The sequence below is a fragment of the Acinonyx jubatus genome, chromosome D1 (assembly GCF_027475565.1).
Source record: "Acinonyx jubatus isolate Ajub_Pintada_27869175 chromosome D1, VMU_Ajub_asm_v1.0, whole genome shotgun sequence".
Lineage (NCBI taxonomy): Eukaryota > Metazoa > Chordata > Mammalia > Carnivora > Felidae > Acinonyx > Acinonyx jubatus.
The window spans coordinates 38,576,920-38,603,822 of NC_069390.1; the positions used below are offsets into that span (position 1 = coordinate 38,576,920).

The following is a 26,903-nucleotide window of genomic DNA, read 5'->3' on the forward strand; positions in this document are numbered from 1 at the left end:
TCTAAAACAAGTGCCCTGAACAATGAGCAATTTAAGCAGCTTCCTGTGACACCTATCATTAGATCTTTTCATATGTAACTGCTACTGCAAGGCAGTGCTGCTTTAATTAAAATGTGCCTGATATCATCTATTCATTTCCATTAAAAGGCGGTGATATCTGAGAAGCTCACTAAGTGAACCACATGTTTATTTCATCTTGGGCTGTTAACAGCCCAGACAACAATTGCCCCACTTGACAAATAAACTTTCCAAGCGGCTGTTCAGATCCTAATAAACTAATCAAGAGCCAGGCTCTGCTGCCATAGAGGATGGATGATGGTTCCTGGGCAAATCAAAGAGGCTGTCCCCAGAAAACTGCTGATCATGCCCCTTCAAGACACAAGAAATTGTAAGTGAAACACTTGAGATATAATTCCACCCCCCCCCCCAATCCTGATTCTTCTGATAATTTTTGCAGAAGAACTATGTGGCCTCTGGTGTTTAAGTGCCAAGTGGCACAGAAAACCCAAGCTCCCTAAGCAACTGCCACAACCAATAGGGCAGATCCTACCATGCTTCCCTGCCTGGGTACAGGCTGTGTCCTCTGCCTGGTATGCTTTCCCCAGTCTGCCCTCCTGGAAAACTCCCTAAAGCCTTCCAAGACACGACTCTCAAATGTCACCTCCTGATTAAAGCCTTCCCAGACCACCAACCACCCCTCCTCAAAATTCAAGCCTACCATTCCTCCTCTGTATTTCTTTCATTGAAACTTCTTATACTTGTCTCTCTCCTAACCCCCATCAATCTGTAGAATAAAAATGTTTTCCAGTTTCTACCTAGATTCTCAGCTAAGCTTTAAGTTCCTGGAAGTCAAGGACCAAGTTGTTTCCTCTATGCATACACAAGGAATCCTGGCACCCAGCAAGGCGCTCCACTGTTTGAATGAACGAACGAATGAATGAATGAATGAATGAATCTTCCTACAACAGAATTATTGCAAGATTTAAAAGAGGTTGGTGTGTGGGGAAGGGGAAAAGGTTGTGTTCTTAAAGGTATCCACTAACAATGCACCCCAGAGACACAGTCACTCATTCTGGGATGGAAGCACTTTCTGCCCACTTTTCAAAGAGTAATGAGAACAAAGGATCTAGGCATACGATAATGATGTGCACTTAAGGATGTCAAATGACCAATAAGCTGCCCCCTCCCCCATCTAGTTTCTCTCTCTCTCTCTCCGTTCCTCGGTAAAATGCCCACCAGCACCAGATTGCCGCGCACAGGACTGGTAGCCCATGTTCTGCACTAGCCTCGCCCGTCCTGATCTTCCGGGGGCGCATTTCTTCCAATGTGCTCTTGGTTTTAAAAGACTAGTTCATCCCGATGTACCCATACCCAAGAAGCAACTATTCTCAGCTGGACTGAGCCTTGGCGTCTCTGCAGCCTCGGGAAGCTCAGGTGAAGATACGAAAGGGATGGGGATTCCTTTTGTCCCTGGAGAGTCCACACCCCTCGCTCTTCCATTAAGCAAAGGGAAAGCTGCTACCCCGCGGGGGAAATGGAAAAGGTCCGCAGGAAGCTCCTAGAAGCCCAACTTTGTATCCTCAGGCGGGCTAACTGCCAAAGAGGGGCGCCTGGGGCGCAAGCGGAGGGAACTTTCGGGCCAACCAAAGCCGAGCTCCCCTCCCCAGCCCTTTTCCAATAAACTTGCCACCCGGCCTGGGAAGGAGGCTTATGGCTCTAGAGAAGGGAAATGCGAGCGGCAAAAGAAGAAAAGATAAAGGGAGTAGTGACTACACGCCGGTTCTGGGTGCAAAGTCTACAGCGCGTACTCACGCTGGCTACACGGGAATAAAAATTCGCCACGCTCCCGGCCCCACCCCCCGCATCTGAGAGCCGTATTTTTGCCCATAAAGTGCCTACTCCATCCCACCCCACCCCCATCTTCCCACCTCGACCATGAGACCCGTGGAGAAGACGACTGAGAACGGGTCTCCAAACCCCTTGAGATATAAGGGCTGGGGCAAGTGGGAGCGGATGGAAGGAGATGCGCTTGGAGTCCTCACAACTGCGTCTCTGGAGGCAGAACCAAGTGGGGACTTCGGAAATTATGCCAGTTATCGTAGTCCTCCCTCCACAATCCAAAACCGCAATTACAGCAAGGAAAAACTGGTTTGGAGCTTGAGAAAATCTCCCTGGATTGTCTCCACGGTTCCAATTCACCCGAATTATTATTCGTCCAGCCCTTGAGGGCAGGGTGGAGGGGAAGAGAATGTTCCTGGAGTTCCCCTGGGGAGAGTCAGCAGGGAACGAGGCGAGACCGCGGAATCCCGGGGTTCGCCCGCAGCCCTCACCCCGCACCCTGCCCTCCCCGGCCGCGGCCGCGCCCGCCCGAGGGCCGGAAGCGCTCTCTCTGCGGGTGCGACTCCCACGGCTGTCCCTTCCCAACCCAGCCCGGCACTGGGAGAGAGGTTTTCACCGCACCTTTCAAGTTCGGGGGTGTAGGGTTTGCGGGCGGGACTTGCTGTGGGTTTCGACCCGGAAGCCGGTTACTAGCAGCAGGAGGGTGCGCCGGTTCGGCCGCGCCCCTCACTCCAGCGTCCGCGAGGCCGAGTCTCCAAGAAAGGGGGCACTCATGGGGACATCTTCCAGCCCGTGAGTCCCACTTCTCACCCTTTTATCTGCTGCAGGGCAGAGAGATCCGAGGGACCCATCCACGCCTCGCCCCCTTCCCGGACCAACGCGGAGCTCGTCTCCAGGTCTCCCGACGCCGGTGCCGGCTCTGGGCACAGCGGCGCGGCTCCCCCCCTTCCCCGGGATGCCTCCGACCGCCCAGCCGTGCTTACCTGTCCTGGCGGTGCACACGCAGAACCACACAACTAAAATCACATCCCTCGGCATCGCTCCCGAGGGTCCCCGCCTAACGGGGCGCGCGGAATTCAGGAGGAAACAAATGCGCCTCGATCCCGAGGCGCGCCGGGCACGAAGCTGCCAAACTTGCTAGCGGGCAGCGGGGGAGGTGGTTCGGCAGCGCTGGGTGCTGCGCTAGGGGATCGCGCCCGGGAAGGCGGCCCCGGCCGCCCCGCCTCCAGCCCGCCCCCCACCGCGGGCGGTGGCAACACCGGGCTCGGGCCCCGGCCCCCGCTACGGCTGCGCCCGCCTCCGAGCTGGGGCGGGAGCGCGGGGCTCCGCCACTCCGGCAGGTTGCGCTCGGCGCGGGGATCGGGTTCTCCTGCTTCGCCCGCGGAGCTGCGAGGCCCCGGGCTGCCGGCGCGGAAGCCGCTACTACCAGGAGCACCGGAACTGGAGTCCCGGGACGCGCGGCAGAAAGGGAGACGCTGAAGACGCAAGGCGCCCCCTCGGCTTCACGCGCTCCAGCCCAGCAGCGCTGGCCTTGCTGCTGTCGCCGTCTCTGCTTCGCCGCCGCTGTGGGGGCTGCCGAAGTTGCCACAGTGCATCCCGGCCGAGACGAAGAGCAGCCGCGCCCTCGCGGGTGGATTTTTTTCCCGGCGGGAACCCTGACCCCCGCTGCGCCACGGAGCGCGCCCAGCCCCTCCCCGGAAAACAATTACTCGGGATTTGCTTCGGCAACTGGGTGGGGGTGGGGAGGGGCGAGTGGACTGAGGGGGCTGGCGGCGGAGTCTGCGCTCACACCTGTGCCTTGTCGGCTCTCTCCGGTGGCCTCGGTCACTGGGTACACGCTTTAGGGGTGCGAGGGGAGGGCGCTGAGGCAGGGGGTGCAGAAGGGTCCCCGCGCTGGAGTGAGCTACAGTGGGGGCTTGGGGAGTCTGTTTGCAAACCTTCCGGTTCTACAGGGCAAATGCTGCCACATAGGGGAAATTCCTAACTATTTTTTTTCTTGGTGACTTTCTTGATGGTTCTGTCAAAAGCCCTACTCTCCTTTCATAGTTCTATTTTGGCCTGTCCTGCAGTTCCTCTGGGGCCCTCCCCCGACCCCAAAGCTATTCCCTGGGGAGCAAAGTTAGACTTTGTTGTGGGTAAGAAGTCCACCTCCCACTATGTGACCCCCTTTCCGGACCCTGGGCCTTCCCTATAAAGATGTCCCACCCAGGTTGTGTCACACTTCTCTATCCCGGGATGTTATTTATAACTAGGATGCGGAGTGGTGAAATCAGAGATGACAGAACCTCTGATTTAGACCAAATGCGCCCCGCAGGATTTAAAGCTCCTCGGCTCGCTCACACTGAGCTCCCGTGAGCCCACCCACCCCTTGAACATTTACAGGCTCAGGGGAGGAAAGAAACTTCTTTGCACAGCCCTCCCTCATTTCCTAGAAACCAGTTCCAACGTTTCAAAAGTCTCTTCACTGATAAAGATCTGCCCTTCTCACTTCTGGCACCTCCTTCACTTTCCATATTTCTAACCCCTACATAAGTATGACCCCAGGAGACCCCCACTGAAGGTCACCCAATTGGCAGCCCTGCTTAGAAGAGAGAAGCTTCTATCTACATGTTCTTACGATCTCTGCCCTATTTTTCTGGATATTTCTGTATGCCAGCCAATTGGCCCTTTACAGTGTGGTCCCTGGGCAGATGAAAAAGAAAGTGAACAAACAGGTAAATTCGAACCCCTGATGGCTGAGGAGGAAGAAGGCAAGTCAACAAAGAATTGTATTGTGCTCTCTAGTAGTGGAGCTGAAAGATTAAGAGGTAAACTGATGTCAAAGCTAAACTGATTCTCCAGCTCTTCTGGGATTCAACTCAAGCCCACAGGGGATCTGTCTGCCTTGACCTGGTATTTTCATTACAGAGTCAGGACTTTTTCCTTCAACCTGGAGCAAGTTGCATTTAAAACTAGCATTAAAATCACACATCTTGTAGAATATAGGATTCCTCAAGGTTAGGTGGGCTTTGTGAATGAGAATACCCCATAAACCATGTTGTATTGTGAGAGCCAGGCCCCGACTCCTCTGGATTGTTTACACCTCAACAGGAACAGCCTTTGGTAGGTTTGAACTGTTGTTTCAAAGACCTTTTTACTGATCTCAGAAATCCCAGGATCCCTGGAAGTCACAGTGACCCCAGCAAAGGGAAAAGGTGGTCTGGGTAAGACCTTTAGAGCTCTCTATCTTGAAGTCTTGGTAATTAGTTGGTCCTGTGGGATGGGGCTTTTAGCGTGTTCCATTAAAAAATAAAGCAAGACATATGTTCTGTCAAAGCTTCGCAGCATCACATCCATTAACAGTAACAAGAGTTCATCTCAACAAGGTCATAAATCTTCCTTGATAACTAAGTATTTCGATCTCCTCCTATAAGTGCATTTCTTGAGTGGGGGTTCTGAACATATAGACCTGTCTGGCTAAGGTAACTTTCACAGAATACACCCAGCAGATATCTATAGTGGCAACGAAGGGACCACATGGCTGTATATGTTCTTGTTGTTGGGATACGGCAACGGGACCTGTGCTCAATACTATCAGTACATGGATGGTCCTCAAATGTGTATCCCCAGCCCCAGTCTCTCCTTGGAACCCCAGGCTTATATAGCCAACTACCATAAGGTGTCTTCAATGTAATATGACCACGTCATCAAAATCAAAAACATTTGTGCTTCAGAGGACACCATAGGAATTGAAATGACAACCCCCAGAAACAGGGGAGAAAGTTGCAAGTTATATATCTGATTGAGACTTGGAACTGATCAGAAACTATTACAAATAGACAAATAACCCAGTCTGAAATTAGGCAAAGGATCTGAATAGATGCTCCTCCAAAGAAGATATACAAAAAGCCAATAAACGCATGAAAAGATGCTCAACATCATTAGCCATCTGGGAAATGCAGATCAAAACTACAATGAGCTATCCACTTCACAGCCACTAGGCCAGCTAAAATCAAGGAGACGGATGATAAGTGTTGACAAAGAAGAGGAGAAATTAGAACCCTCGTATACTACTGGTGCGAATGTAAAATGGTTCTTCGGATAGCTAAAGTTACTATATGATCCAGCAATTGTACTCCTAGGTACATACACAAGAGAAATGAAAACATGTGTCGACACACTAAGTTATACACATATGTTCTTAGGAGCATTATTCACAATAGCCAAAAGGTGGAAACAACCCAGTGTCCATCAACCAATGAATGGATGCATAAAATATGATATATATCTATGCCAGGGAATATTATTTAGCAATAAAGAGAAATGAAATACTGATGCTCACTAAAACACAGATGAATCTTGAAAACACACTAAGTGGAAGAAGCTGGTAACAAAGGACCACACACCTTATTCCATTTATGTGAAATGTCTGGAGTCAGCAAATCCCCAGGGACAGAAAGCATAGTGGTTGCCTAGGGCTGAGGGGAAGGGGAAGGAAGGATTAGCAGGTGACAGCTAAAGAGCACCAGATTTATTGGAGGGGGGGGGGGGTAATGAAAATGTTCTAAAGTTGATTGTAGTGGTGGGTGAAAAAATCAGATATTCATAATACACTAAAAGCCACTGAACTCTATGCTCTAAATAGGTTCATTCTACAATAGGTAAATTGTATGCCAGTAAAGCTGTTTTTAAAAAACTTCTTTAATGACCATGGGGGAAAAATTATAATATGGCCAAATAAGGACTTTGGATTTTCCCTCCTCCCAAACTTGCTTCCTGCTACCTTCTGAGGAGAGAGTACCAGCATTCATTCACCAGGTGCTCCCACCAAAAAACCTGGGGTCATCTTTGACTTGCTTTCCCTATACTCCCACATCCAAGCCATCAAGCCCTTGTCAGTATACTTTAAAGAAAAACCCCAAATCAACCACTTCTCACCGCCCAGGACTACTCCCACCTTGCTCCAGTACATCATTGTTCCTTCCCTGGCCTGGTGCTATCAATTTCCCATCATTCCCTCTGCCTCTTCTCTTCCCCCTTACAATTCGGTCAAACCCCCACCCCCCAGCAGTCATAGTCTGCTTTTTTTTTTTTATATTTATTTATTTTGGGGAGAGTGTGAGTGGGGGAGGGGCAGAGAGAGGGGGACAGAGGATCCTAAGTGGACTCTGCTCTAAGCTGACGACAGTGAGCCCAATGTGGGGCTCGAAGTCACAAACCACGAGATCATGACCAGAGCCCATGTCAGACACTCAACTGACCAAGCCATCCCAGCACCCCCATAGTCTGCTTTTTAAACCATGTGTCAGGTCCCATTCCCTTGCAAAAATTCCCACTGCACTTTTCCACAATATCTTGAAAACATTCAAACATCTTACCAGGCCTCTGCCCACCCTCCCAGCTATCTCTCTCCCCCATCTCTCCCTAGCTCAATCTGCATCAGCTTTCTTGCTATTCCTCAAACATTCAAATGCACACCCTCCTCACGGACTGCTCCCACTACCTGGAACATCATTTCCATAAATCTTTGTGTGGCTCTCTTTTTACATGACTCCAATCTCCACTTGAATGTCAGATCCTTGGGAGGCCCCACCTAAGGAAGCTTCTCACTTCACCCAGGTCTCTCTGCCTCCTTACCCTGCTTTTTTTTTTTTTTTTTGTAGTGCTCATTATTATCTAATGATTTAGTCATTGACTTATTTCTTGCATCTCCCCAATATAAAGCAAGCTCCAAAGGAGTAGGAGTTTTGCCTTTCTTGTTCACCAATAAATGTCTCCACCTAGAACAATACCTAGCACATTTTAGGAGCTCGATGAATGTTTGTTGAATGACTCAGTGGATGCCCTCTCAGGAAGCTGCATGGAGAACACACATTTCTCATTGGCCGTCACCAAGGCAACAGACTACCTCATCCCACTGGCCCCCAGAGCTGCTCCATTGCTGACTCTTTTGGGGGCAGCAGATTCCACAGAGGGCAAGCAGGAAGGACTCTTTTTAATATCCAAAGTAAATCCATAAGCTAGAGGCAGACCCAAGACTGAGAAACTTCCTATCTCATTTACTGCCCTTGTCCCCTCCCCCAACCCCCTCTCCTTTGTCCGAACAGCTTTTCAACTACCTTCGCATTTATGGACCCATAACAAGCTTCCTTATAAAACTGGAGAAAATCAGAGGATATAGTGCTGTTGCAGATTAGATCACATCCCCCAAAAGGGTATTTGAAATCCTAACCCCCGATACCTGTGAACGTGACCTCGTTTGGAAATTGTGTTTTTGCAGATGTAATTAAGTTACAATGAGGTCATCAGTGCGGGCCTTAATTTGCTATGGCCTTATAAGAAGCGGAAAATGCCATGTGAGGGAAGAGACACATAGGGACTCTGAAACACTGTGGGACAAAGGAGGCAAACAATAGAATGCTGGAGCTGGAAGCCAGGGAGTGCCTGCAGCCAGCAGAAGGCAGGGAGGCAAGGAAGGATCCTCTCCCAGAAGCTTTGGTGTGTATGTGGGGGGCGGGGGGGGGATGCCAACACCTCGATTTCAGACTTCGAAGCTCCAGAACTATGAGAGTCTAAGTTTCTGATGTGTTGAGCTTGTTCTGTGTTAAGCTTGAATTGCTATGACATGGCTGCCCTAGAAACTAGTACGAGGGGCGCCCAGGTGGCTCATTCAGTTGGGTGGCCGACTTCGGCTCAGGTCATGATCTTGCAGTCTGTGAGTTCCAGCCCCACATGGGGCTCCGTGCTGACAGCTTGGAGCCTGGAGCCTGCTTTGAATTCTGTGTCTCCCTCTCTCTGCCCCTTCCCCATTCACCCTCTGTCTCTCTCTGTCTTTCAAAAATGAATAAATGTTTAAAAAAAATTTTTTTTAAAAAGAAAGAAGTACGAGTGCCAATGTGGTGGCAGAGCCTAGGAAAATGCAAAAACCCCCAGTCTCCTTCACAAACCTAGCAGCCCCAGTGCTCACTATGCAACCCTAACCTTTTTGTGGGCATTTTCATTTCCTGAAACACGCATGCAATCATAAAGAGGGGTTGAATGAGTACATCCATCCATGCACATACTTCTGTTTCAATATAAATCTATGAATTCTACAGTCACTTCCAGTGACTACATTCAGACTTAACTGACATCCAAATTAGAGGGACTTCTATTTTGCTAAGTTAACTATTGTCCTTCAGCCTTGCAGCCACAAACACTTTTTAGAACAAAGCTAGATGTAGATGTGCAGGAAGACAGAAAAATCTTGAGAGAGACAGATAGATAAAGGCACCTTATAATTCTCTAGATGAAACCCTCCTAAGCTATAACACCAATAATCTTGGATGCGTTTCAAATGTCTGATGACACGAACCAAGGTATGCACAGCCCCAGGTTTTGTTAACTGTTTTACAAGCACATGTTGTCCATTCCTATAGACCAGGGAAAAGCAGACAGTTTACCCTCAAACAGGATAGTTTCCCCCTAGAGGCAGACCTTGCCTGAACACTGCCCAGTATGAAAATGGCTCCATTTATTACATGTAACTCTGGGAGGGTCACTGCTCTAATTGCTTTCCCTGGATTTACTCCTCAGAACAATCCAGTTAGGCAAGTGGGATGATTATACCCATTTCACAGGTGTGGAAACTGAGCCATTTGCCACATAAGTGGCTTAGCCATGCTTCAAACCCAAGCAGTATGCTTGAAGAATCTGTGCCCTGAACTGTTACCCTACACTTCTTCTCCTGGGATGAAACCCGTGAATTTGGTCTCCTTGTTGAGACCTGTGGGAAATGAATCATTTGCAGCTCTGTTCCCTGCATAAGTTTTGACCAGTCAATAAAATAAAAGAGTTAGCAGGAAGCAGAGCCTGACTTTCATGACTACAGAGACAATGCTGGAAGAGCATAGCCTACCGTGGAACTCCAGATGGACTGACCATCTGCCCTCTCTCTAGACTGGACCTTGGCATGGCCATCTGCTCCCGCTGCTATGGATAAAGCGAGAGAGTAGAAGAGAACCCATTGAGAAATGAGGACCAGTGGCTCCTGCTCATCCTCTATAAGGAGTAGGAAGAACAGGGAGTGGAATAAAGGGCAAAAAGGGTTTGAGGACCATTTCTCACCATGGAGACGAAAAGTGGGGTGAAGAGATGACGCCCCTTGATCAACTCTCAAACTTGCCTCCATGAAGGTTCCTTCTACCATCCAGTGTCGCTGGGCTGCCCACAAAATCGTGTACCTAGTCTTCCTCTCCAGGCCTTAAAATGATACTTTATTCCGAGGAGAAGTCCCATGTGCTCAACACTGCAAGAAAGTTAGGAGGAAGGCATCCTGTGATACATGCTCATACGGAATTAGGAGAGATGAAGAAGTCCTCACTAAATTATGGCTGCCACCAGCAGGCCTGATGACCTAGAGCAATGAATATCCACTGAAGGAATTTCGGGCCATGGGATGGCAGAGTGAGAGACTTTTGAACCAGGAGAGCCTGCTCTGGCTACTTTAGGCAACAACCTAGCACATCAATTCAGGACACTGGCTCTGCCAGCAACACGAAATGGAAATTGTCCTCTCCGATGCTTTTTAGACTGCTGGCCAGAGTCACAGGCCACAAAAATTCTCCTTGCCAACAAAGTAACATTAAACTCTCCCACATGTCCCGGTGGCCCCCTGGGTCTCTTTCTAGTCATCCTAGTTTATTTTATGACCTGTATCAGTAAGGATTCCATCTGGCTTCGTATGACAGAACAACTCCCAAATGGTAATAACTTCAATAAGAGATGTTTGATGCTCTCTAAGGTAAAAGAATTCTAGAGCTGGGCAATCCAGCTTTCATCTGGCGGTTCTATGAAGTCTTCAGGGAGTCAGGCTCCTTCCAGATCTCTGCTCCACCATCCCTAGATGTCGTTCTTATCCCTGTGATTCAATATAGCTGCTGTCACTCCACCCATTACATCCATACTCCAGATAGCAAACGTGGAATAAAGAGAAGAGCATACTTCAGTGTCCCACATATCACTTCTACTTATCTTTGCACAGAACCTAGTCATGTGGCCACTCTCCATATATCTGTTAGCTCTCACTGCATACCAACCAACCACAAAGTTGCAATGGCATACAACACTAAGTATTTATTCTCACGTATCTACAGGCTGGCTAGGGATCAGCTCATCTGGGCTGGTCTCAGCCAGGCACTTTTGCTTCAGGCCACAGTGGCCGAGCTGATTGAATTCTCACAGCAGTTCTGTGTGGCAGTTGAGTGGCTCTGTCCCACATGCCTTTCAACTGCCTTGGACCAGTGGGCTAGCCAAGACATGCTTTTCTCGTGGCACAAAGGGTCACAAACGTGCAAGTGGCAATAGGCCAGGTCTCCCAAGGCCTACATTCAAAACTGGCACACTGTCACTACTGTTTGCATGCTATTTAATTCAAGGAGCAAGAAAGACAATCTGCTTACAATGAGGACATGGCCCAGATGTGATTCAGGGTTGGGTAGAGAAGTAGAGCCAGTAGCCAATCTACTGTACCTGGCTACAAGGGGACTGGGAAATGTCACATTTGGCTGAGCGACAAGCCTAAAGTTGAAGAAGTTGCTAGAAATCCAGAGAAATTCAGTCTCCACCAGTCTCTCTCGCATTCTACCAACTTTGCAAAATACCAATGCTGGCTTAATGCAAGTTCATCTTACCCCCACCTCAAGACACAGGGTGTATAGAGTTGGGAAACACTCCCAAGAAGGTAAGGGCAGGGAGGGAGTGCACGTCAAGACTATTGTGGGCTTGTGATTAGCGGTGCTCTCCACTTTTGAGCAGAGTTTTTTGTTTGATATGGTCTATGTCAAAGCTCTCAGCCAAAGGTCAAATTCATGCTACCTCAGAAGGTAGGGCCCAAAGCTCTCTCTTTGCCCCTGTCCACAACACCAGCGTGGGATGGACGTGGCAGGTAAGTCATGCAAATGAGTATCCCTCATAAATAACCACAGAAGACCTCAGCCTCTACCAGCTGAGAGGAGAAGGCGTGAAGAAACAAGTAGCGAGATAAAAATATCCAGGCTGTCCTGGGCCACCTGAGCCACCTGCCCTGGACTCCAGACTTCACCAAGATCCAGCAACCAACATGGCAGCCCTCAGCAGGGCAAGAGTCTCCAGGGCCATTCTCCAGCCCCACCACCATGTCTGTTCCTATTGGTTCATGCCATTTCCATGCTGATTGCTCTTTTAAATGTAGCGTCTGGTGGCCCCAGTCATGTAAGTCAGGAAGGAGGTTACCTGCTAAAGACCCCCTATATTTCTAGAGTTAGGACCTGGTTGGTGTCTCAGAGTTCACATGTGACGTTTTTGAAAAGGCTGGTTTCTTGCAAAACCAAACCAGTGCTCTTGCCTCAAGTTTGTCCCCACTCTAATCCATCCTTGACACAGAGACCAGATCAATATTCCAAATGCACAAATCTAACAGTAAATACCCAACATTCATCTACAGTGTTAAATTTTCACATACAAACTTCGGTGGACTCCTCAGAGCAACTGTGTGAGAGGAGTATAAATGTTGCAGTTTTACAAGTGAGAGAACGGAGACATTGTGAATAAGGAAAAGGAGCTGGCACTCGATTCCAAGACAATGCTTTGTCCCTGGCATCAGAGCTGCCTCTGCCAGGAAATCTCTCTCCGCTATTCAACAACCTTCCATGGCTCCCAGGGGCCTGTCAGACAGCATCTGGACTCTTTGTGTTGGCATTGAAGGACCTTGACTGTCAAAGCATACACTGCATTTTCAGCCTTCGTTCCCACTTCCCACACACATACACTATACTCCCAGTTTCATCCATCACTCTCTTGAAATGGTCTGTCTTATGCCCATGCCATCACTTACGTGCTTTCATCCACCCGGAGAGCTCATCTTAATACCCTCCTCACGAACAACATCCTCTCCAGGTCCCCATCTCATGAAATCTTGCCTGATCCTCTCAGCCAGAAGGAATTTCTTCCTCCATACCCCCTCGATATGTTCTTATCCTAAATCCTTTCATGGCACTTGGTACTTTCCACTATATATTATGGCAACGTGTATACCCATCTTTAAAGCCCCACTCACTCTGAGTAAACTGGAGGGAAGGATCTAGTCTTACTCATGTTTTCCTTGCACATTGTTACACAGAGCTCCGTTCCTTTGTACAGAGCCAATACTCAATATTTGCTCATTCCGTTAAAAAACTGCATTACTGAGTATCTACTATGTGTCACAAACTCTTAGGTCCTGGAAACATAAATAATTAAGACCCTCGGTAGAGTGTAAAGGTAAATTAACGAATGAATGAATGGATCAATGAATAACAAAAATGTGAGTCCGTTTCAGTGTGGATCCACACTATATACTAGTCATTATTTTCTCCTAATCCTACAAGTGTCTGGGGAAGCTTCCCAGAAAACAGGAATGGGGCTGAGCTAAATGACTCACAATATCACAATTCTCATAAAATCACACTAAAACACAAGAAATGACTATCCCAAACCACACATAGTCTCTGTTTCACACACTAGAATGTGTAAATCAGAGAAGTAAACCCAATCTTTGTAAAGTTCAAGTATCTTAGAAGTAAACTGGAGGAGTTTCCTGTTGTAAAGAGCCCCCAAGATGAATCTTCTAGGCAGTGACTACTCATCCCACATGGATCTCTTTGTAAATCCAGTTCCCACAAACAGGCGTTTGTAGAACTTGTGTATCACAGAGACTGCAACGAATGGCCTTGGAACTCCTTGCAACTGTGGATTCTAAATCTCTGGTTCCAGGAGAGACATCTAGAGAGAAGGAGGAAGGAAGCATCAGCAAAAGCACAGGGTATCAAAGGAACCAGCTTAGTGAGAAAAGAGTTGCAAAGTCCAGGAGACAAATAGCTGTGAAACAAATGGCAACAATAAGATTGGTCGAGGAAGACAGAAGAGTTGTAAGAGCAAATGCCATATTAGCTCCTTCCAGGCAGAGCCCTGAAACACTCTGCAGCCCACAATCTGTCCTGCTATAGATGCATGAGCTCTGTGCTTCCCACATCTTGTCATTGTCCCCATTTAGGGAAAGACTATTTAAAAGGGGGTATACGAACACATCAGAGCATTTCCAAGTAAAATTCTAGGGTTTTGGTGATCTTTTGAAATGTTCCAAAGAAATACCACAAGGTCACAGTTCAGAGTGGTAACAGGGACAGGTGAAATAAACTTGAACGTGAGTTGATAATTATTGAAACTGAATGACAGGGACATGGGAGTTCATTATTCCACAGTCCCCACTTTTGCATATGCTTGAGAATTTTCAAAACAAAAAGTCAAAAGAAAACACAACTGAGCAATAGGGTTTCAAGAAAGAAATCTAAGATGACAAGCCAGCACCAGACTCTGATCTCACCAGGCACTCTTCTTCATCTCTCAAGACAAGGTCTTACACTGAATTTGGGACTTGCCACCTGGTCTGCCTGCTGAAGTGCATGGTTATGTACAAGCCTGAGTGTGTGGGTCAATCTCATTACACAGGACGGACATACATGCTCTTGGCAGGTTTTGAGTCAGCCTGTAAGGCCATTTCTTTTCCCCCTACAGGTAGCCCAGCACCCCCCAACCCCAACCCCCACCCCCCGCCCTGGAGCCTGCCAACACAGAAGCTAAGGATAGATCAAGCTTCTGGGGTGGCAGGATCAGATAGGAATGCCCAGCCACCAGTCTCTGCACATGACCCAGGAACTCAGGGCCCATCGCTGGGCAGGGAACATGGGGGCTCCACCCTCTTAAAAGGGGAGAATGGAATTCATTGATTTAACAGGAATAGTCTTTACACTGGGCTCTGAGTTCCTTGAGATCTGGGGCTGTTCTATTTCATATTCTGTTTTGCCTGGGGTCTAACTCAATGCGGAAGCTACGTAAATGTTTGCTGAGTTGAAACACAGTTGAAGACTGACAAAGTGGTCATTCAAATACGCCCAAGGATTTAACTCGCCCCGTCCCTGTGTTCAGATGCACTCAGATTCTCTCGCTCCCTCCCTCTCCTTCCCTATGAGGGATAATTAATAATTCAGCAAACAATAGTGTGTTCTGATGATTAAGAATATAACAATTTAATTGATATTTGTTTCTGCAGCGGCGCAATATCTCATTTTCCCGGGAGGGCAGTTTTCCATTTCTGTTCCAGCTTTCTCCCAATAAAACAGATCAATCCTGGGGACACCTGAAGGCCATTTGTTAAGAAAGAAAAAAATGTGGGTAATGGGTTTGAAATAAACACAATACTATTATCATCATGTTTTAAACACTGACATTTATTTAGGGTTTGTGAACTCATACATTATTAAGATAAATTCTAATTTATATTAGTATATAATAGGCAAATATATAATACAATAAATTGCATTTGTAGACATAAATACAAAATTTGAGGTAGGGCCTCAAGAATAATGACTTTTTGAATGAATAATGCACAGTATATAATATGTACTCTGTAAGATATATATATGATGCATCATTTGTAACATAATATATTTTCTTCATGTACAGTTAATGAAAAAATATAAGGACCTGATTAGGGAAAACATCTTTATTCATAGGCAACAGTACCACATACGATGCCTGCATTTAGGACATTAGCCAAGTACACAATTTCAGAATAAACCTATTCCATGATAGGTCCATAATAAAGTGCAAAAAAAAAAAAAAAAGACAAAACAGTTCCTAGTCAATTACTAAGTATCATCCTAACAATAAAATACACCTATAAGGCAAATGGTTACCTGAAGATGTATTTAATCCATGGCAGGCAAATCAAACCTCTGCTCTCAGAGATGATTCATGCCCAATCTGAAAATACTTTCTCTTTGGCTGCAGGCTGCTCAGAGGCGATCCAAGCCAAGACCACAATTCAAAATTACTTGGCCTTTCTGTACAGTTGAAGCAAACTCTGGGAATGATAGGGAGCTTTGCTTTTAGAAATCCCAGGGACACTGTGTGGAGAAATTACTATCGAGATTAAACTCACCCAAGCCTTTGCTCCTAGCCTGGAAGTTTCGTGCATGACACCCACCCAGTGTGAAACAGAGGAAATGCTCCTTTGCTGGCCTTGGCCTTCAGTGCCTGCAGGACAACCTGCCATACAGCATGCTCCCAATGGAGTCAGCTGCCTCAAAGACGAGTGTCACAAACCCAAATCCTGGTACAGCAGCAGCAGTGTGATGTTGCCATCAAGCACACATTAAGCAACCGTTATTGTGCAAGTCTCTGGGAAGAGGACGATGACTGATGGCCAAGGGAACAAAGAGGAAGGAAAAATTCAAATTTTAGGCATGGGAAGACCATGCTGACAGGTGAAGGTTGTCAGGCAGCACTGAGGCACATGTAGATAACAAAATAAGGACTTAGTTAAGGAAAACTCAACTCTAATGCAATATTAGCGTAAAGACAACCCAAGTCTTAGCCATTTAAAGATCATTGTATTAAATTATTTTTAAAGTGCTGCTCACTGAAGTACAAGTTACATTTCTTACACATTAAAAACACATGGGAAATTTCAAAGACGTTGAGGTCGAGATTTTGCACTGACCACAACTTTCATGCAACAAATGAATATAAAAGAAACAAACAAAATAAAACCAGACTGGACACATCTGTACATGACAAACACACAGCCCTAAAGAGACTAAAAGTTACTAATATGCAAGACAAATATTTGCATAAGAAGCCACAACACCAACAGTTAAGAAATACACATTTTTTTTTCTCCTTTAAGGATATTACAAGGTTACTGCTTTTAACATATGGCTTTTGTTTTTCTCTGAATGGATTTCTGGCATTTGTCGGTGTTAGGAAATTATCTCACAAGTGGAAAATATCTCACCATTCTGCCCAGTAAAAACCAACAAAAATTTTTCCTCAGCAACTTGGTTTTTAACTCAGTTTGAAGGGGAATGCTCAAGGAGCCGTTTTTGACAATGCCCTTCATTTTCTTCTTACTCATTCATTTTTTTCTCATCCGATTGACTGTGGAAGAAAACACATAGCATGGAAACATCCACCTGGTTAGCATCCCAGCCAAGTGGGGGGGGGGGGGAGGGGAATGTGGCAAAGGTTGATACATGATGATGAATCAGCTTGGATGCTGAACACCTGTCTGCCAGGGAAAGCCTCAAAGTTGAACATGGCTAGAGAAATGGGAGTCTACAAAGTCACCGGAGTCAACCGGAGTCTACAAAGTCACCGTTTCCAGATAAGTTCGGAACCTTTCACCTTTCAGCAAATTTTACATGAAAATTGGCAATTGTAGGGAAAAGGAAAAACACTCTGGCTGTTCAGGGAACAGCTACTGGGTCTCAGCCTGGACAAATCTCGACAAACACAAATGTAGCTGCCTCCAACTGTAACATTCACAGCAGAATCTAGCTAGCAAGGAGGCCCCTGCCCTCACAAGTCAACTTGCAGTTCAAGTTCATAGGAGACAAACCTGGCAGCAGCCGTTGGGTACCCCCCCCCTTCTTTTAATCACGACAGCAATAATCAGCAGAAATGGGGTTGGCATCCAGCATCAGACTCCAGTTTTAGCCAAGAGGCGAGAGAGGGAAGCCAAAATCATTCGCCCTGACACAAACACACTAGTCCCGTGAGAGAATGCTAATTGATTTCAGCTCTTTTCTTCAGGCTTCAAATTGGAAAAGCTAGAGATAATTTCCAAACCTAAGTTTTTCCTCCCTGCCTCTCCAGCTCCACCAGTTATCACCTGGAGATGCTAATTTTTGGTACCACTATGTGAAATCTGCTACAGTAAGGGGGGCTCTCATCAATATGGCTTTCTTGGGGAGACCAGTGTTCATGGCAGACAAGTCACTATGGGAAACACGGGGGCATTTGAGGCCGCAGCTCAGGTTCCTAACACTGTGTCTAGGGGAAGCTCAGTTTAGTCTCTGTGATAGATTCTAGTAAGTTCTAGCTTTGGGAAATAGGCAGAAAAGGAAAACAAAGAGGGGAAGAACAAACAGACACTGCAGACAAAAGAGATGAAAACCTACAGTTCAAAACCCATCTCTGTTTCCTTTTCTCCCATCCAAGTACTAACCAGGCCCGACCCTGCTTAGCTTCCGAGATCAGACGAGATCAGGTGCGTTCAGGGTGGTATGGCCGTAGACTCTGTTTCCTTTTCTAAAGTTTCCACAGGCAGTTCTCAAAAATGGGAAAATCACGTCAGTGTTGGCAAATGACAATGATATTTGCCCTAGAAAAAGAAGAGCTCGGTAAAATGAGTTGAGACCTCTTTTTAAACCAATGAAGTCATTTAAAGTAAAAACATGTTGCATTAAGGTCTTTTGTTAGGGTTCACTGCTGTTGAACGGGATGAAAATGTCACATCAATATACAAGATTTAAACTGAAAACTTTGCCTGAGACCCTGTAATGTGACGACAAACAAGTAAGAAAGTGATTGACATGGTATCCCCTAAAGAAAACAATTTTAGGTTCAGATATTATTACTGTAAGGAAAAAAAAAAATCCGGACTACACTATTCTAAACTCACCATCTCTACAGTGGTTCTTAAGATATTTATAAGGACAGAAATCACCACTACGCATACAGACTACATGAACACATATCACATTTAAAAATCTCATATATGCATGTTCAGGATACAAGAAGATAATAAAGGTCACGGCTTCGCCAATCTCTGCAGACATATGATTCGCTCTCATTAGAGCACAGTTATGAGTATTGTGAATTGGGAAGTCTTAAAATTGAATCGGCTAAATGTAGTCTTAAAAGCTATAGTCTTAATTGGCTCACTTGCTACTTACCTAAGCTGTATTTACCAGAAATTTCTGTAAATACAGTGACCTAAAATGTACTACCAGCACATGGACTATCATGGTTGCTTTCAACTAAACTCTCCGTTTCTTTGATTTCTCTATGACCACAGTTGGCATTTACTGTGAATGAAAAAGGGTAAAAATTGAGAAGTGTTCTGTCTTGTAGGAGGTTATGTCTTATATATAGAAAATATATAGACACAAACGGGTAAGTCTTGTTTTCCCCGAGGTTGGAAGACCAGGGATCTACAGCTCATAGAAAGACATTTTGAGAAGAAACATGGGATTGTGACACCGAACCACGGCGTTAAATGTCATGTAGAAACTAGAATGGAGCTCTGCTATGACCATACAGAGGCAAATTACAGGATGGCTCCTTGTGCACAGGCGGAGGAAATGATGAAGAGAATTCACAAATATAGTTACCTCAGAAAAAAGAAAAAGCAGAAGACAAGTGAAGGAAGAAAACTCTCCACTGAGATTCGCAGTGCGCAGAGACAAGTCTCTGAGTTCTTGGCACACTTGAGACAGTTGGCCCAAATGAGGGAAAACAGATCCCCAATTGTAAATGGAAATCTACAATTGGACACCCCAGCGGTGTCCGCATCCACTGGTTTGTCTTATCCTAAACCATTTTCAGACCCCTGCCGACCATGTAAATATAACCTCCTAAACTTCCTGCATCTGAATGAAATCACTACATTGCTCAGCTCAGCAACACTATGGAGCCCAAACAACAGTCTTGTAATTCTGCCATTTTATATAAGCCTCCATGGCACCACCAAGGACAACACACAGTGGATACCCCCGCCCGACTGGGTCTCGCGTACCTACTCGTGACTTCACCGGAAAGTGCCCACTCACCTAGTTGATCCACTCCTGCCGGGTAAAGCCTGAGCTTCCAACCCCTCTGGAAACTGACACCACGGACACAGGCAAAGCGCCTCAAGTGGTCTGTCTAGCTCCTCACTAAGCATGCGACACCGTGTCCTACTTTTCTATATAACCATTCTCATGCATGGACATGAACCAAGACGTGAGGAGAGAGAAGAAAATGGGAAGAAAGCCGGGGAAAACTTTAGGGGAGGCAGAGAGGAGAAACAGGATCAAGTCCGGGCCATCCCATGCCATTGGACTAGCACTGGGTACCCAGTTCCAAATCCTTCACTGGCAGTTTGAGTCCCAGGGAAGAGGTTCCCAAAGGGTCGATCATGTTCTTGTAACGCTCCCCACGGTGCTGAGCTAAGAACGGGCCCCAGTCCGGCTGTGGCGAGCACACCAACTTCAGCCTCTGCAAAGAAGCCAAAGACATACAGGGTCACAGAAGTAACACGCCACCCCTCCCCTAGGCACCACCCATCTATCCCCAAACTGCTTGACGCCACTTTTGCCAGAACCTTCCTTAAGCCAAGAGGTCCCCGGCCAAGAGAAGAGGTTAGGAGGATAGCCCTCTTAATTAACGAGGTCAAGGGACGTTAAAGAGGAGACGTAGTTTGGTTCCCTTGAAGTTATTTACATCGCCCTGTGAGCAATATAACAATTGCTCAGAGTTTGCCTTGCACAAGATTAACAGAGGATAAAGGACCCAGATTTTAATTATACATTTTTTCCTTCCAAATGAAGAGAATTCGCAAGCTTCTCTCTCCACTGCCAGACGCAGTCTGTAAAAGACACGCGCTGTTACTTTTGTTCCATAGTCCCAACAGTAGGTTGTTACATCAAAATAATTGGATTTTGTTTAGCATATTTCCCCAAAGTATATAAATGGCCGGGAAAAAAAAACACAACCCCAAAAACACACTGCCAAGAGTGAGCAAAGATTTTAATTATCTGTTGACAAAAAATATATGCTCCTGACTCGGTTCAGCAGTGTAGGCGAGCCAGAAATAATGGGACTGTCTCTGATCCTTCAACTGAACTTTTTACAGAAAACATAATTTGATGGGAAAATTTTCTAGAAAAAAGTTAAGAAAACATATTTCAGACTCCATAAGGGGGAACAATTATATGTTTATTACCTATTAAAGTGAAGCTATTTCTTATAGCTGTTAGTTTAATCTCCCCTTAATCATCAGTTTGCAACCTTTGTGTCCCAAATCAACCATAATAAATTTATAGAACCAACTCATCAGTTTAGGGAATTTCGGCCTAAGACAAAAGTAGCAGAGGCTACACTAGCTTCTGTTCAAAGGGAATGAGATTTCTGGGTCAGTTGGTGGGAGGTTCATCTGGGGCAAGAGGGAGACAGCCCTGGGGGTAAAGGGGCCCACAGTAATTTACCTCAAGGGGACAGCAGACAATTTCCTGAGGATGCAAACTGGAATACCGCTTCAGTAAGGAGACTCCTACATTCCCTTTGTCAACTCTGTCTCCATTTTCAGTCCATTGAAAATAAAAGCCACCCCCTCTGTGGGATGTTCCGGAGACCTCTCTTCCTCTTCTCAATCTGACCAAGAGCCAAGCCCATACACCTGTTCTTCGCTGCCCTCTATTGGCAGGTGTTTCTTTGCCTTGGTCTATCCCAAGGCCTCTGAAACTTGAGTGTGCATCAGAATCACCTGGTGGGCTGGTTAAACTACAGACTGGGGGGTGGGGGGTGGTTCCCGTTCCCCACCTCTGGTTCAGTGGAGCCAGCTGGAGCCTGCTCATTTGCATTTCCAACAAGCTCCCAGGTGGTGCTGATGTTGCCGGTCCCGGGGCCAAACCCTGAGGAGCACCGGTCTGGTCCAAAAGGTCCAACCTCTGGATTTTCAAGACAGAGGCAGTGCTGATCTATCCCTAGCACGCCTGAGCCAGAGACTTCTCATAAGTAACAAAAGCCTGACCACACTTCACTGGTGGCTGAACAAGTGGCAATGCGTTCCCAGACACCCTGGAGTCAGGGTGGGGATTTTTTTTTTTCTTTAGAAATGAAGGAAGTATCCATCAAGGGATTAACAAGGACAGGTCTCACCTCACACCAGCCATGCCCCGGACCTCTCATTACATTGTATGGGGATGGTGACATGTTCATGAGCTTGGACCCCTCAGCCATTCTAATACCAGTCCAACAGCAAGGGGTAGTGATTTAAAACGTAATGGGAATAGATGTTTGGAGGGAGAAGACTTGGACAGAGATGCACATCAGGAAAGCGGGAATCCGACGTGTGGTTAAAAACCAGATATCAGATGTAAACTGTGGGTAAGGGGAGAGGGGGAGGGGAACTCCAGGAAAGAGGAGACATGATCTCTTATTCCCCAGAGCTGCCAGGGCACTGAGGAAGAGCATAACAGCTTGGCCTGCGGATCGGCTAAGTCTCTCCATTAGAGGAATAATACATAATAAAAACGGGTTTAATAGAAACGGTGGCAACTGTGATCACTTAATCACCAAGTCTCACTGGAGAATAAGTTTACCGAATCTGTTGTTTTTTAATGCACGGAGCTCTGAGAGCTTCTCCCTGGGGAGGGGATGGCAGGGAAAAGGAGCTGATGGAATTACCTCAATAAATCTGCCAGGGGCCAGATGCATTTTTATCACAAACATAATTGGAATCCAGATAACCGAACAGGCGAGCATCAGCCATCCGAGCACCATGGACCAGTTAGGGTAGCGATAAGAGCCATAGGTCATGGGCTCCCACTGGTAAAAGCTGAAGCAAAGGATAAACTAGGAAGAAAAGAGAAACACATGTGTTAGGCGGGTGATGCGAAGTGTTCATTCCTAAGAGCCAGGTATTGAGCCCCTGCCATCAGTTTGCTGCTTTCCTATCTATGATCCCATGTTATATCCAGACCAACCCTGAAAGAGGTATTATTAATAATCCATTTTCCAAATGAAGAAACTGAATTTCAGGAGGAAGATGACACACACTTGGCCAGCTGCATTTGCCATCTCCCAGAACTGAGCAACGTGTATGGGTACACACACACACAGGCTGTGAAGACACTGTAAGGGCCATACATCAAGGGGACTGATGCGTGGAGCTGGGCGTATTTAAAGGGTTGTCTGTACTTTCTATAGTGGATAATCAAGCTTTTGTTGTGAGAAAGAATCCATTCAATGTATGCATTTAAAAAATTTTTTTGTAATGTTTAGTTTTGAGAGACAGAGAAACAGAACCTGAGTGGGGGAGGAGCAGAGAACGAGGGAGACACAGAATCTGAAGTAGGCTCCAGGCTCTGAGCTGTCAGCACAGAGTCCAACACGGGGCTTGAACCCACGAACCGTGAGATCATGACCTGAGCCGAAGTCGGATGCTTAACCAACTGAGCCACCCAGGTGCCCCTAAATGTATGTATTTTAATATTTTTAGAAATGAGTTGATGGGGTGCCTGGGTGGCTCAGTCGTTTAAGTGTCCTACTTCGGCTCAGGTCATGATCTCATGTTCTGTGGGTTCGAGGCCCTCGTCAGGCTCTGTGCTGACAGCCCACTCATGCTCTCTCTCTCTCTCTCTCTCTCCCTCAATTTCTCTCAAAAATGAATAAACATTAAAAAATAAAAACAAAAATAAATAAATAAATGAGTTGAATCTACCTTGACTTCTCCTTGAATGGGGAAAGGCCCGTATCCAGGCGCTGCCTTTAAAGCTGGCAGAGTGAGGCCAGGAGTGGTTGGCAAGCAGTGACTGAGCCTGAAGCTGAGTCCTATAATAAACCATGGGGCACAGAGTGGGTGCACGGCGCACTCTCAACCGACTCAAGATGAACGGGCCGTGTCACCCAACAGTGGGCCAAGAGCCAAGAGGCCAGCAGGCTGATCTCGGTTCCACTGCTAGCTAGAGGAGGGACCCTCATGTCTCAGACTTCTCTGCTACAAAATGGATATATTTCACACTGCGTACACAACACACAGGGGCTTTCTGGGAACAACGGTCTGATATTTACTCAAAAGTCCCCTCTCAATTTGAAGAGAGGTGATGAGTCATTTTCTGCCCATTATCTGCATCACTGCACACTTCGACAGGAGCAATGAGCACCCTCTGAAAGCAAGTTTAGAGCAACTGAGAAGGAACAAGGGAACACCCATGGGAATGAGGGAACACAAAGAGAGGCACTGGAAAAGACAGAACAGGGGTTCTAACTGTTCTTGCCACACCTTTGGGGAGCACTGACCTGAGAAACTATGTTCTTGCCCATGTTCATAGCGGCAATATAGTAGCAGCCGAGAATAATGTACCTAATAATGATGACATAAGTCCTGCCTTCCCCCCACCCCCTGCCGCCCCGCACATCTCATTCTATCTTAAGCAGTAAAATAATGGCCCAGAAATGATTGGAGGGAATTATGTCAGCAAAGATGATATATGGAAGTGTTTTAGAAAAGCATGAAGCACTATACAAATGTAAGGCATATCTATATTATTGCTGCAAAGCCCAGGCTGCTGGGCCAAGTGATTATTTCAATGCAACAATAATTCAATGTATTGATCTGAAGCAACATGAGCCTGAAGACGGCTGTTGAAAACGCTGCTCCTACGGAAAGAGATGCCTTACTCTAGGCCCCTTTTTAAACATTTGCCCCTAGAGTTATAAACTTTATTAACCAGTCTATTGGAAGTATGGCCTAATGTAATTATGGTAAGTTACTCCATTTCATTTACTATATAAATAGCAATACATCTGCTTATGTGTGCACATAATTCAGTAACGTGATCTGACTATGTATACAATAATTGCATGGGGAATATTTATAGCTCTATAAATCCAAGAAGGCACATATAAAAATGATCAATTTCATTTCAGAGGTTTCTAAGTAATTTAAACCCATAATCTCAGTTCATTCCAGCATACCACAAATACTCGCTTTACAGAAGGGCAAGTGGCAAAAAATAAGTGTTAGGCTTGGTCCTTTGGTACCCATTTCCAGTTGCACAAATTCCACATCAAACTTATGTGCGCACACCTGTTCTTGCCATAAATTTCCCTCTGCCAAGCCAACTTTGATAAAACCTTGCCTCAGACAAGCCTGGCCATGAGAGATAATAATTTAACCACCCTGACATTTTGCTGATGGCAGCCAAGGAAGGAGAGAGGTACATCAGTTGACAATGGATTTGACCACTTCTACTTGTCCATAGCTCCCAAACACAGAAGGGGAATCTGGATCAGGAGCTTTTCTGGGATCTCTACAGGTTTCTGATGGGAGTTTCATAATTGAAATCAAGAAAGCACATCATGGTTGAGAAACTTTCTCAAAAAACACAGCAAGTCCCTGCAATTTCTTTTCCCTGACTCTCTGCTCACAGAGATTAGAATTATTTTAATTCCAAACTGGCCAAACTCCACTTGGAAATGAAAGCACTGAGTTTCTAGAAATTTATTAGAGTGTGGGCTTGAGGCCTAGAAGCCCTGGATTCAAGTCTCAGCTCTGCCTCCTGAAAGCTTTGTGGCCTTGGTCAAGCTCCTTAGCCTCCCCAGGCCTCAGCTTACATAACTGTAAAATGGGGGGAAGAATCACCCACTAAGCAGAGTAGTCGGAAGCTTTAGGGGCAAAGTGCCTTCCTCCAAACAGACCTCCACAAATGGTGGTGCCGGTTCTTATGTTTATGTGATATGTTTCTGCAAAATATAATAAAATTCTCTGAAGCTTAATCTCTTCCAAGACAGGAAGGAAAGTCAGGTCTTGATTTCACCCAAGAATAAGTCATATGTGGTGGTGACTGGGGGAAATGGTGAAGCTCAGGAGAGCCAGAGAATGCCCCCAGGCAGGAGAGTTTCAAAGTCCCCCCCTCACCCCCCACCAATTAGGTAAACCTGAGCTCTTCATATACATTTCAGTCCTAAACTCAAGAAACTGGAAAATCCATTTTGATTCTTTTCACCCTTCGTGCCCCAGATCTAGTGAGACTTTTCTGACAAATTATCGCCTCTAAAATGTGAGCATTGATGTGGGCCTCTCAGTATGGTGTTCATGTCAGTGCAGAGGGAGATAAATGCTGAATGGTTTTTCTGTCTAAACTTATGTCTTTTCAGAAATCAGTTGAGGTGTTTTGATTAAAATTCACTCTGTGACAGTTAAAAAAAAAAAAAAGAGGGGCGCCTGGGTGGCTCAGTCGGTTAAGCGTCCGACTTCAGCTCAGGTCATGATCTCACGGTCCGGTCCGTGAGTTCAAGCCCCACATCGGGCTGTGTGCTGACCACTCAGAGCCTGGAGCCTGTTTCAGATTCTGTGTCTCCCTCTCTCTGACCCTCCCCCGTTCATGCTCTGTCTCTCTCTGTCTCAAAAATAAATAAATGTTAAAAAAAATTTTTTAAATAAATAAAAAATTAAAAAAAAAAAGGAAATACATATTTTCTTTACAATTTTACTTCATCCTGTCTTGTTTTCCTTTAGAGAACCTGGTGCTGAAGTTAAACAACAGTCTTAATCTGGTTTCCAGTGCCACCTGCCGGCTGCAACCAGAACTACAGCCAGCTTCTTGCCGCCTTGCTTTGATAACACCCATCACAAGCCAGGGAAGCGGAGGAAAGACAAGGTCGCGGTCAATTACTGTGCTTGGAGGGTGAATTAAGGCAAAGCCTTCAGCCTGTATCACAATAAAGGAAGGGACGGGATGTGCATGCAAGTCCCTATGCAGATCTACTGACACATGAAGGGCTCTGATCTTTAAGAAGATGAATGTTAGATGATCTCAAAATGTCATTGTCACACTTGAGGATGATGAGATAGTTCTCAAAAAACAATAAAAGTGAACCATAAAGGTCTAATTTATGCTATCTTGGTTGTAGAGCAGCTCTACTGAGTAGTGGTTAAGAGCAAGAGTCCTGGAGCCTTTTGCCTGGGCTCGAACCCAGGCGGTGGTTGCTAATTATTAGGTGTGCAGTGCTAGGTAAGTCACATAGCCTCTGGGTGTCAGCTTCCTCATCTGTGAAATGGAGGCGACTGCAACGCTAGCCCCGCAAGGCTGCTGTGAGGGAGAGATGTGGTGACACACATAAAGTTCTCTGAACAGAGCCCGGACTGTGGGTAGCATGCGGGAAATGTGACTGTAATCTGCTAACAGTACATGAGGAAATGTTCTGTAAGGTTGCTCCAAACTGCATGAGTCACCGCTAAGCACCTTCAGGTGGGCCACTAGATCTCTCTGAACCTCAGTTTCCTCTTCTGGAAGGCAAGAATAATACACCTTGTTCAAACGTAAAGCACCACATACATAGGCGAGATCCAACTACACGATAAAGCGTGCAATCCTTACCGTTAAAATGGTTGGAGTTACAAATGCCCAGCAGACTTTCCAGAAAATGTTTGGCTGGAATCCAATCATCATTTCTATATCTTCACAGAATCTTTGCAAGCC

General features: G+C 46.1%; 2 protein-coding genes across 4 annotated transcripts in view; both read right to left on the minus strand.

Moving 5' to 3' along the window:
• Window positions 1–3,509, minus strand: part of NELL1 (neural EGFL like 1) — an 862,696-nt gene extending 859,187 nt beyond the window's left edge. Inside the window, exon 1 of one of the 2 annotated variants that reach the window (XM_027072989.2) lies at window positions 2,823–3,509. In XM_027072989.2, the coding sequence (XP_026928790.1) occupies window positions 2,823–2,877 (55 nt within the window). In that variant the 5' untranslated portion in view covers window positions 2,878–3,509. The remainder of the gene's footprint in view (window positions 1–2,822) is intronic. The other variant, XM_027072988.2, reaches the window with a different exon arrangement.
• Window positions 3,510–17,034: 13,525 nt separating this feature from the next.
• The window catches only part of SLC6A5 (solute carrier family 6 member 5), a 66,037-nt gene continuing 56,168 nt past the window's right edge, over window positions 17,035–26,903 (minus strand). For both annotated transcript variants that reach the window (XM_027072992.2, XM_053203380.1), the window contains 3 exons: window positions 26,802–26,902; window positions 22,105–22,272; window positions 17,035–19,914 (listed from right to left, as the gene is read on the minus strand). In XM_027072992.2, coding sequence (XP_026928793.1) covers window positions 19,759–19,914; window positions 22,105–22,272; window positions 26,802–26,902 — 425 coding nt within the window. In that variant the 3' untranslated portion in view covers window positions 17,035–19,758. The remainder of the gene's footprint in view (window positions 19,915–22,104; window positions 22,273–26,801; window position 26,903) is intronic.